At 27.0% G+C, this 12,221-nt stretch overlaps 1 protein-coding gene across 1 annotated transcript; it reads right to left on the bottom strand.

Moving 5' to 3' along the window:
- Window positions 1-1,368: 1,368 nt before the first annotated feature.
- LOC110650680 (cysteine-rich receptor-like protein kinase 10) lies at window positions 1,369-7,664 on the bottom strand. The gene is made up of 5 exons (XM_021805770.2): window positions 7,323-7,664; window positions 4,713-4,923; window positions 4,364-4,601; window positions 4,029-4,179; window positions 1,369-1,928 (listed from the first exon to the last, which is right to left on the bottom strand). The coding sequence occupies exons 1-5, from the start codon at window positions 7,506-7,508 to the stop codon at window positions 1,527-1,529; spliced, it is 1,188 nt and encodes a 395-aa protein (XP_021661462.2). The 5' UTR covers window positions 7,509-7,664; the 3' UTR covers window positions 1,369-1,526.
- Window positions 7,665-12,221: the final 4,557 nt, after the last annotated feature.

The raw sequence follows: 12,221 nt of genomic DNA, 5'->3' as shown, positions 1-12,221 counted from the left end.
ATATTCTACTTTGATATATGTGGTGAATATAGACACGATTTAGGATATCCAAATGTTATTGGATTGTTTTCCAAAGTTTTTAGTAATGGGGTTGATTATGGATTATGAATGTTTAATGGTGAGGGTATGAGGATCATTTTGTAAGAATAAGGACTTTGTGACACTCGTTGTAATAAGAGTTTCATATATATGAGGATTCAATATGTAAAATGGACTTCTAGTCTCACTCAATCACAAATTTCTAATTGCAATAGAAATCTACATCAAAGTACTATATAAGAGTCATCAAGTATGTGTATTAATCAGTTTTACCTATGCTATCACAGTCCAATTTTCAACTTAGACATCAGAGTAATGATTAACTAACCCACCTAGTGCTTCCTTTCCTTACAGATTTAATACTTGAATTCAGAGCAGTATCAATAAATTTTTGAGACTCACTCATATTTATCTGTCCACTCATTGAAACTCACAAATATATACATGTTAATTCACTATTGAGTTGCCATTTCATGTAATATAATTTCTCTTATTTTTTACCACTCATAAGGTTGTGGGGACAACTAGACTGAGGCTCCTTGTTGGCCAGTTAGGTTTGTCTTGCCTTGCATGGCTTCAGATGTAGAGGGTCTCTTTTATTTTCTGCTTTTTAATGGTTGAAGATATTGTTTCGGCAGCCGATGGGTTAGCTCGGCCAGGAAGTGGCACTGTTAAATTCAACAGGCTTCACATGCTAGGCTTTTTGGGTCGTTTGCCCACTGCCAACTTAGGGTGTCTGATTTGTTTTGGTTATAGGCCTTTTTTGTTTGGGCTTAGGTTGTCAGGTTTGATTGGGAAGTGTCCATCTATTGTATTTAGGTCTTGGGCTTTGTACTCAATTTTAAGACCTGCCATTAGACCTATTATTGAGAAAAATAATTTTTTAAATATATTAGTTAAATAATATTAAAAAATAATTTAAAAATTAAATTTAATAAATTTTAATTAGAAAAATATTAAAATAATAAAATAATTTTTTTCAAATAATTTTTTTTAATAATATCTAAAATGATGTATATATATTTTTTTTTCAAAAATCAGCTTTGTCCCTCCACCCTCAAAGCCAAACATAATTTATCTTTGACAAAAAAATTAAAAAAAGTTGGATATGTTGACTCCATGCTAAGCATGCAGTTAGTGTCTCAGAAATATACTCTAAGCTTCCCCATCCTGCATATGCATTCGCTTGCACCTGTGCATCAATCTAACACAAAGGGTGATGATTTTAGGGTGATGATTTTGGCTTAGGAAACTTTCCTAGGAAAATTTCCTTTAGGCAAAAAAATATACAATAAATAGAAACAAATAAGAGGAAACCATGCACACAAATGGAGAGGAACTGAACTTTATTGCAAGATATTATCTTCAGTAGCGTAGCATAATATCTACATGGCAAAAATAAATAAGATTAAATACATTCAATAAAATAAAGAATAAATGATTTACATAAAACTAATAAAGCTACCACTTTATATTACAAATGATGATTACCTACCTTCATCAATAGAAGAAACAGACATTGAATTTCTAGAATATTCCTCGACAAAACTATTGCCTCCAGAAACTCTGGCAATGCCAGTGCTTGTACTGCTAGGATTGGAATTGGTATTAGTATTAGTATTATTGTTAGTGTTGGTGAAAGCAGAAGTTCCAGTAGTTGTCCAATGTCCTCGACGGCCTTGAATTCCAGGTTTACCAGGTATAGGCAGAGTAAATGAGTCACTCACAAGCATGAGATGAACTGAGTTCATATCAGGCCTATCCGAAACACTTTGTTGACAGCATAACAATCCTAGTTGAATGCACATTGCTGCCTCGTCACGATTGCACTTAGCAAGACTGGGGTCAACTAAATCTAACGTCTTTCCTCCTCGATAGAGCCTCCATGTCTGTTTGAAAAAAGCAAAAGAAAAAAAAAATTATAAAAAAGAAAAAAATAGCAAACCAATTGACTCAGCTCCAGTGAAGAAGGGAGGGGGTTGGTGGCCGTTCAAAAGCAACACCAGAATTGCAGACTAGCAACTCAAAGCTTGATAGACATTCTAAAATTTTGGAAAAATTTTATTTTAATACTATTTATATGCAGACTTATCCTTCTGCTGTATGTCTAAGCCGTAAATCTTGACTTGACAGCTGACCACATTGCTATTCTCAGCCACTTCAATTTGTCATTTCATTTGTCTCATACTTGTGCCTCTTAGCTCTCATAAACACATAGGTCTAATAGTAAGTGGCTTAAACATGAACACCAATACTGCCTCCTAACACAGCCTTAGTTTTGCATTTCATGCGTTAGATTGCCCATTATAGATTTTTTTTCTTTTTTTTTTTAATTTGAGGTATTGCAGTCATGGAATTTGATAGAATTCTAATTTTAGTTGCAGGGCAGAATAAACATCATCTGCAATACTCACCTGCGTGAGTAGTTATCCGGGTAGACAATAAATGTAAAATATGGGTTGTGCTGTGACTGTTCATGATTTTTTTTTTTGTCAGTTTTGGCTTTCATAGATCTTTTCAACCACATAAACTTCACCTTCCAAATTGCTTTCATCCATGCCATGAAATCAGTTCAACAGCAGCAAGATTTGAATTCTTAGAAGAAGAATCTAAGTTAGATATGTTCATTAAAGAATCATTCAATCAGAAAGCTAGAACCCAAAAGTAGGAGTGCAAAAATAAGTTTTTATATGTCTAACACTACCCATCATGCACTTCTTCGCTCCACTCATCTTGCTTTAATCCTTTGGTTGACATCCCCCTTCACCTATCTATTGTCTAAGAGGGCCTAAATATCTTAAGCATGTATTTTATGAAACCTCTAAACAATCTACTGCTTTAAGAGATGCGTGCTTAAAATGATTTTAAAAAACAAACTAGATGTGTTTGGACAAAATGAGTTATCAAAAGAATCACAATGAATTTGGAAAAACCAGACAAGTGGAGAAAATTGTTGGTTGGAAAGAACCAAACTAGTCAATTTGGCCTAGGTGATGTTTTTCCAATTTTCTAGTTTTGTGATCAATGGTGCATGGCTTTTGAATTTGAGAACCTGTGGGTAATTGAATGAATCTAGTGTATACAGTTACACATCAAACTTAATAATTTATTACTTATTTTCATTTTGGTTTGAAATCCGGAAAAATCCAAAAAATACTCAAATATGCAGTTGCCATATTTATTTTTTAGGAATTATGAAAATATTATGTCACAAAAACTAACAGAACAGAATGTTGAATATACTCATTCAATTACAAGTAGTATCAATTTCCTATCCAACCCAATGTTGAAATATATCCACAGAACATAAGGGTACACACTTACTGCTATTATGTCACAAAAACTAACAATGTGAGCCTTCGAAAAAAAAAGAAGAAGAAAAAAAAAGAAAAAGAAAAACCCACCACCACCAGACTTTTATAGGTTGATTTTACATGTAACTAAATGAGTTTATTGACTTGACTACAAATGAAACTTATTAAAATAATCAAGTGTAGCAATCTTTGTTACTTATCAAAAAGTGAGTACTGATTGCAAATTGGGATATAGTTTGCATTTTTTTTATTAACTCTATTATTTCCTCAATTAAAATTCTAAATACTAGCTTTTCCTAATCCAGTAGTTTGTACAGCCTTTGACAATGAAATATTTAAAAATTTATACCTATGAATAAATATGATTAGTTTGACTGATGAAAGTTGAGGAAAAGGAACAAGAATATTTTTTCTTTCCAGAGATCATTTCATTATAACAGATTTTTTAAATTTGTATTTTAATTCAATCACTGTAAATTATTTGAAGAAAGGCAAAAGTGTAGATTAGTTCTTGGATCTGACCACAATGGAGATATTTTTCCTACTTGTGAATCCCTATTCTCAGCTTGGATAGTTTGGCTTTAATTGAACCGAGAACTTAGTTCAGCATGTGAAAGTTGACTCATGATATCACCCGACTGCAACACCAAAATAAATGAAAAGATCTTAACTTACATAGCTCAAGATGTCTGCCTTTTCACCACCAAGGTGGCTGTCATGATTTTTTCTCCCACTTACAATCTCCAACACCAAAACCCCATAGCTAAAAACATCACTCTTCACAGACAAATATCCATGCAATGCGTATTCAGGGGCCATGTAACCACTGCATTCAACAAAAAAATTTATTTAATTTGTTGCACTCAGCTTATTAAAAAAATTTTTCAGGAAGAAAACTACCCCTAAAAAAATATATACATATATGAGATTAACATCACTTGAAAGTATTAAGACGCAATGACTAATTAACATCACTTGAAAGTATTGATTAATGAATTTATTTTACTCACTGAGTACCAGAAATCCTAAACGTATTCAAATGGGTGTCTTCTCCAGGAAAGAGCCTTGCTAGGCCAAAATCTGAAATCTTTGGATTCAAATGCTCATCTAGCAAAATATTACTAGCTTTGATGTCTCTATGAATGATTCTTTCAGGGGCTTCTTCGTGCAGGTAGAGCAGACCCCTTGCCACTCCTGTAACTATTCTAAACCGAGTTGTCCAATCAAGGGATGAAGATTTCTGTTTATCTGAAAATTTCAACTCTTCAGTGGTTAGTCCTAATTTCACCAAACTCGTGCTGATTTTCCACTAAAATTACAATTCTTATTGAAAAATTCCAAGTGAGAAGGATCTTTTACCAAACAGAAAATAATCAAGGCTTTTGTTTGGCAGATATTCATAAACAAGCATCTTCTCGGGTCCCTCTATGCAACATCCCAACAAAATGACCAAGTTCTTGTGCTGAAGTTTTAACAACAGTTTCACCTCATTAGTGAATTCTCTCAGTCCTTGTCTTGAATTTAATGAAAGCTTCTTCACAGCAACTTCTTGACCATTTGGTATCAACCCCTGTCAACAAGAAGCAAAAATTTAATTATAATTTGTGGCAGAAATGCATAGAAACATCAATCATAGTAGAAGGATTTATGTACGATGTTAATCATCTTATTACAAATACACTGGCTTGTTATATCATAAAACAAAGGCATACAGTCAACAAGATAACAGCAAGAATATTTGAAAGATAAAAGAGAGACATTCTGGCAATTGTTTGAAACAGAGAATAAATATACATGAAAAATTGTTTGTATATTCTTTATGTACAATCTCTTAACTTTAGCTATTTACGTGTCAATTCAGCTTTTGTTAAAGACTTGAATCATTTTACTTTGAAGAGCCTCTCCACCAAATAGCTTTTTCTTTTTTTTTGGGTATAAAGCATAATCTAACAAGTTTGAAACAAGCCATCATTTACAAAAGTAAATAAAATAAATAAATAATTGTGAGGAAATAATTCCAACCCTAAAGGCTATGCAATTCGAACCACACCTGACAAGTTCATGATAAAGAAACCATGTTTATCTAGCTAATGATATATTGTCCTCATTAACGCAAAGATCCCATTCATTTATAGGCATGATAGCCATAAATTTTATCACGTAATAAACATATTAAGTGATTTACTTCCATATTTGTGTGAGACTCCACTAAATTTATTAAAAGTATAAATGATGTTATTGATATGCCCCCAACATACAATTTACAAAGATCAGTGCCAGCCCTAAACAGAAAGCAACATATTTTACGCAAGGAGGAAATACAGAGAGAACGGGCCAAGGCATTTTTTAAAAGAAAACAATTAAAGGTCTATCTTTTATCAGTTCTGTATTCTATTTATGCTCCTAAGTCCTAACCCTTTGTTTAATTATGCATGGAAAATGAAGAGAAATTGAGTAGGGGAAATAATGAGAAAAGAAAAGAAAGGTAACGTTTTTTTTTTTAATAGATTATTAGAATAATAGAAAAATACAAGAAAAAATAGCTATTATGCCCTCATTTTTCTATTATATTATATAAGAGCATCTAAGTAATTTTACTATAAATAATACATTTATTTCCATATTTCTCATCATTTCACTCCAATTAAGAAAAATATTTTAAGTCAATGGAGAAGATTTGGGAAATGAAATTTATCTTATATTCTCCTTTTTTATTTCTTCTATTTACTCTTTGTTTGACAAAAAAAAAAATGTCCAAATAGGAGAAATTGGAGAAATTAGATTTTTTTTTTCTCTTTTTTTCATTCCAAACAAAGGGTAACAGAAAATTTGTATTTTGGAGGAAAAAAAAAATCAATTTTTGTAGTTTTCCACAAATGTGTTTTAATGATATAATTTTGCGCGACAATAAGGAAAAAAAATTAAATACAATATCCATACCAAACAAGACGATAAAATAATTATTAAAAAATCATAAAGAGGGAAATTAAGTGTAAAACTTGTTAATCCAAGTTGAAATGCTCCCCTGTGTTTGCTAAACGCTATCTTAAAAGTTAATTGTCAGATAAAGCTTAACTCTCATCCTGTGCAAAGCTCATACCTAGCGTATACACCAATGGTATTAAACCCGAACTAATCATTGCCCAGATCAATATAAATACATTTTTTTTTTTCAGTATTAGTAAGAGAAATTGAACTCTAACCCTCTGTTTACGTAAATTATTAAAAAGTAAAATATAAAGGAAAAATATCTTTTCAAATTTATTTTTCTCTAATTATTTTTCTTCCTATCTCTTTTTCACCTATCCAAACAAAGGTAAGTCTCACAAAAGCTGTTTAAAATCACACAGCCAATTGAGATAACTCAGTAGTTATATATTATATATTTTAAATTCTAAAATATATATTTATTTACAAAAAATATATTATATATATAATTCATCAATATTAAAAAAATTAAAAATATTATTAAATATAAATATAAACACTATTAAACAATTTATTTATTTATATTACCATTGTTACATTTAATTAAAATTTTAATTAATTTATACTTATTTAATTAATTATTAATGAGTCACTAATTAAATTAATGATCTACCCATTGCCTCGATTTTTATCACAACGATAGATATTATGAATACCGCGTAGTGCAGAGCCACATCACGCAACAGAAAATAATAAAATAAACGGAAGAATTTTACTGTTATCGCACCATATGGCTGACTATGACCATGGCATTAAACCATGCACAAGGTGCAACCAGTTCCGTGATTTAGTCACAAACTACAGGGCTAATTCAGTAAATTAATTTTCTCAGCTACTCTCACTGTTTCAACTAATTCTTCTTCTAACCGGACACCGAGAAGGAGAAGAAGCGGCCTTCGAGCCGTACACGAAAAACGCGAGATGTGAATCTAATTTTCCGTAATTTGAACTAACAGAGCAAAGAATTTTACGAATACGTACCCTGTACACGGGACCGAATCCACCATGACCAAGCTGATTCAAATCGGAGAAGAAATTTGTAGCAATTTGAAGCGTACGGAGATCGAAGAAGAGGTCATGAGTGTCAGAGTCATCATCGGCGCAGTCGGAACCAGTGGTTCGGGCGGATTTGCGTTTTCTCTCGAGGCAAGAGCAGAGAAGGCCCATCAAGGCATCAGCTAAACCGCGGACTTGACGCGGAAGAGAAGACGAAGGATCTTGGTCCAGGTTTATTAATTGTAGTTCGTAAGGTTTAGCACAGAAGAAAGATAGAGAGAAAGAGGAAGAGAGGGGGGAGAGAAGGCGAGAAACGGAACTGGAGGGTAGTTATGGTGTAGGCTTCCTTGTTGGTGAGTGGTGATGACGTGTCTGATTGGACTCCATTGACTGTGTCCGACGGGACTATTATAGCTTGTTTGAATTAAATTTTGGCCTTTAATTTATTCAAACCATTTTTTAATATAAATTTAAAATATTAAACATCACAATAATTCTCTATGATTATTTTTTTAAAATTTTATTTAAATTTATTTATTAATATTAATTATTTTAATAATTATCAATAATTAATAATTAATTAACTCTATATTTAAAATATAAATATTTAATAAAAATAATTTTAAATTAATTATTAAATATAAAAATAATAATATTATTTTATTAATTTAATCAAAATACTTTTTCGACTTATAAATATTAATATAAACGTTATCTATATACATTCAAGATAATAGAATTAATTAACTGCATTGACTTGTGAATATATGTATATATATGAAAAAATTTCATAAAAAAAATATTAATGGTTTTATTCAAAATTAATAATAAAAATAATAATTTATATTTTTTTTTTCTTCATAAATGATATAGAAAGTGAAGTATCATCAAATGAAAAAAATACATTAAAAAGTTTAAGATTTTCTACATTTGTATGAAATTTTATGTTAATTAAGATAAAAAAAAAATAAAAATCTTAATTATTCACTCTAATACTATTTTTTTATTTTTTATTTCTTATTAATTGATTTTATCTTTTTTTTTAATTTTTTATTATTTAATGATTCTTTGATTATATATATTGAGAAAAATATTTTTAATAGTATTGATAATGAAGCAATTATATAATACTTTAAAAAAATAAAAATTCATAAAAACAATATTAAATTTAAGATTGTTGCAAGAATTTAATATTTTAATTTTAATTTTCATTTTTATTTATAAAAAATTTATGCATTATTATATTTTTATAAAATAATTTATTATTTTATATAATAATTTTTTATTTAATTTAAATAAAATAAATTTTTTATGATCCCACTAACTAAATTTTTTGACTACACCTCTAAATATTATATTACTGAACAATATAAATAAATAAGAGAGCATTTAGATCCTAATTAAAATATTAAATATTACCTTAAAAATTATTTTTCACCGTGAGTTTAGACTTTGATAAAAATTTAACTGCTACGGTTTAAAGTTTTAATTTAGGTAAATTACATTTCCTTATGTGTGAATTAATAATTTTATCTTTGCATTTTTAAAATTTATTAGTTTAGTTTCTCTATTTTGATAAGTCAATATTCAGGTCTTCCCATTTAATTTTTCGTCAATTATTCATTAATTATATAAAAAAGTTGACTAAAATATCCTCAAAAATATTTTTTCAACCATAAGTGTATGTGCCTGGGTTTTACTTTTGTTTATTGACAATTTTGTCAGTTTGTTTTTACTTTTCTTCTGACTAATCTTTTCTCCTATGTTACAAATTCCAGGCAAATTCCACACATAACTGTTTCATGTTTTTTATGTGAAAAATTATATAATGAAACTACGTGTAGAAAGATTTTATTATAATTATTAATTATGATAAATTTTATTATGATGAATAATTATAATAAATTATTATATATATAATAATTTTATTAAATAAAATTTTTTTTATTGATTTTTACTTTCATATTAGGTAATTACTCATTTACGAAACCTGTTATTTTAAAATTTATACTTGTTGCAGAGAAAGTCATATATTTCCTCACGTTTGTGTTGGTTATTGATTAAAAAATTTATAATTTGGTTTTTGGGTTTTATTTTACATTATATTTTAATACTTATGATTAATTAATTATTTAATTTTTAAATTTTATACTATATTATATTTTAATTTTTAAATTTTAAAAAATAAATTATTTAATCTTTTTAATTTTAATATATAAAATAATTTTAATATTTAGTCTCAGTGATTACAATATTTTTACTAGAAAAGATCTGAATGAACATATGAATAATAGTAACGATGATTTTGAATAAGTAAAAATACAGAAGAGAAGACTACTTAAAATTTACTTATGATCTAATTTTAATAAACACTTTTTTTTAAAATTTTATTTTATTTTTTTCCATCCTTCAATAAAAAAAATCATAAATTAAAATTTTCAATTTTGGCAATTAAAGAAGCATTCAAATGAAAAATAAGTCAATAATGTATATGGGATTTTTTAAATAGGTAAGAGAACTACAGGGTTTTTTTTATTCTTCTAACTCAAAAAAACACATTGACAATTTAATTATCCAATAATTAATATTTTTTTAATACTGAAAGGAATGAAGGAAAAAAAAGAAAAATCTAAAATGTCGTAAAATCATATGATTTTAAAATATTTATAATTCTCGAATATAAATATGAAATTAATTTCAAATAGAGCTAAAAAATAAAAAATTATTTCTATAATTGACTCTAATTAATTTGAAATTAATGCTTAATTTTGATTGATATTATATCAATTACATATTTTTTTTTCTTGATTATTAATATGTAGGTATATTTTTCTAATTTCTAAATTGATGCAATTTTTTCATTCATTGTAATTAAATAATACTTATATAGTATTTTATAAATTTAATAAAATACATATTAGTTTATTAATTGTAGCTCGTAAGGTTTAGTACAGAAGAAAGAGAGAAAGAGTTGAAGAGAAGGAGAGAGAAGGCGAGACACGGAAACTGGAGAGTAGTTATGGTATAGGTTTCCTTGTTGGTGCAGAGTGATGGCTGTGTCAGATTGGACTTTGTTGACGGTGTCCGACGGGACTATTATAGCTTGTTTGAATCAAATTTTGGCCTTTAATTTAATCAAAACATTTTTTAATATAAATTCAAAATATTAAACATCACAATAATTCTCTATAATTATTTTTTAAAAATTTTATTTAAATTTATTTATCAATATTAATTACTCTAATAATTATCAACGGTTAATAATTAATTGATTAAGTGTTTAAAATATAAATATTTGATAAAAATAATTTTAAATTATTTATTAAATATAAAAAATAATAATATTATCTTATTAATCTAATTAAAATACCTTCTAGATAATAGGATTAATTCACCTCATTAACTTGTGAATATATATATATATATATATATATATATATATATATATATATATATATATATATATATATATATATGAAAAAATTTCATAAAAAAATATTAAGAACCCTATTCAAAAATTAATAATAAAATTAATAATTTATAATTTTTTTCTTTTTTTAATGGTATAAAAGGTGAAATATCATCAAATAAAAAAAATATATTAAAAAGTTTTAAATTTTCTACATTCGTATGAAATTTTATGTTAATTAAAATAAAAATCTTCTTAATATAATATTTTGAGAAAGACTTAATTTTTCACTCTAATATTATTTTTTTATTCTTTTATTTTTTTATTAATTGGCTTTCTCTTTTTATTATTTAATGATTCTTTGATTATATATATTGAGAAAAATATTTTTAATTGTATTGATAATGAAGCAATTATATAACACTTTAAAAATATAAAAATTCACAAAAATATTTTTAAATTTAGATTATTGCAAGAATTTAGTATTTTTATGAAATTATTTTCATTTTGATTTTTATATATGAAAAATTTTATGTATTATTATTTTTTTATCAAATAATTTATTATTTTATATAATAATTTTCTATTTAATTTGAATAAAATAATTTTTTATGACCTCACTGACTAAATTTTTTGGCTTCATCCCTGAACATTATATCATTAAATAGTATAAATAAATAATTTATTATTTTATATAATAATTTTCTATTTAATTTGAATAAAATAATTTTTTATGACTTTATTGACTAAACTTTTTGACTTTATCCCTTAACGTGATATTACTGAATAGTATAAATAAATAAGAGATAGCATTTTAATCTATCATGACCTTGGACTTTAATCAAAATTTAACCGCTACGGTTTAAAGTTTTAATTTGGGTAAACTACATTTTTCTTATGTGTGAATTAATATTTTTATCTTTGAATTTTTAAAATTTGTTAGTTTAGTTTCTCTATTTTGATAAGTCAATATTCAGGCCTTCCCATTTAATTTTTCGTCAATTATTTATTAATTATATAAAAAAGTTGACTAAAATATCCTCAAAAATATTTTTCAACTATAAGTGTGTATACCTGGGTTTCACTTTTGTTTATTGACAAATTTGTGTAATTGCATATAGTTCAAAGTCTAATCCTCTTAACATTAGGAATCTTTGATTTTTATATTTTGTCAGTTTGTTTTTACTTTTCCTCTGACTAATCTTTTCTCCCATGTTGCAAATTCCAGGCAAATTCCACACATAACTTATTCATGTTTTTATGGGAAAAATTATATAATGAAATTGATGTGTATAGGAAGATTTTATTGTAACTATTCGTTATGGTGGGTCTTAAATGAGTCTCAAGATGATCAATGATTATGATAAATCGTTGTATATATATCAGTTTCACCAAATAAAAATTCCTTCGATTGATCTTCACACCCATTATTCATACCAGGTGATTACTCATTTACGATGCCTGTTATTTTAAAA

This window comes from Hevea brasiliensis, chromosome 9 (assembly GCF_030052815.1).
Source record: "Hevea brasiliensis isolate MT/VB/25A 57/8 chromosome 9, ASM3005281v1, whole genome shotgun sequence".
NCBI lineage: Eukaryota > Viridiplantae > Streptophyta > Magnoliopsida > Malpighiales > Euphorbiaceae > Hevea > Hevea brasiliensis.
This window is presented reverse-complemented; position numbering and strand designations above follow the sequence as displayed.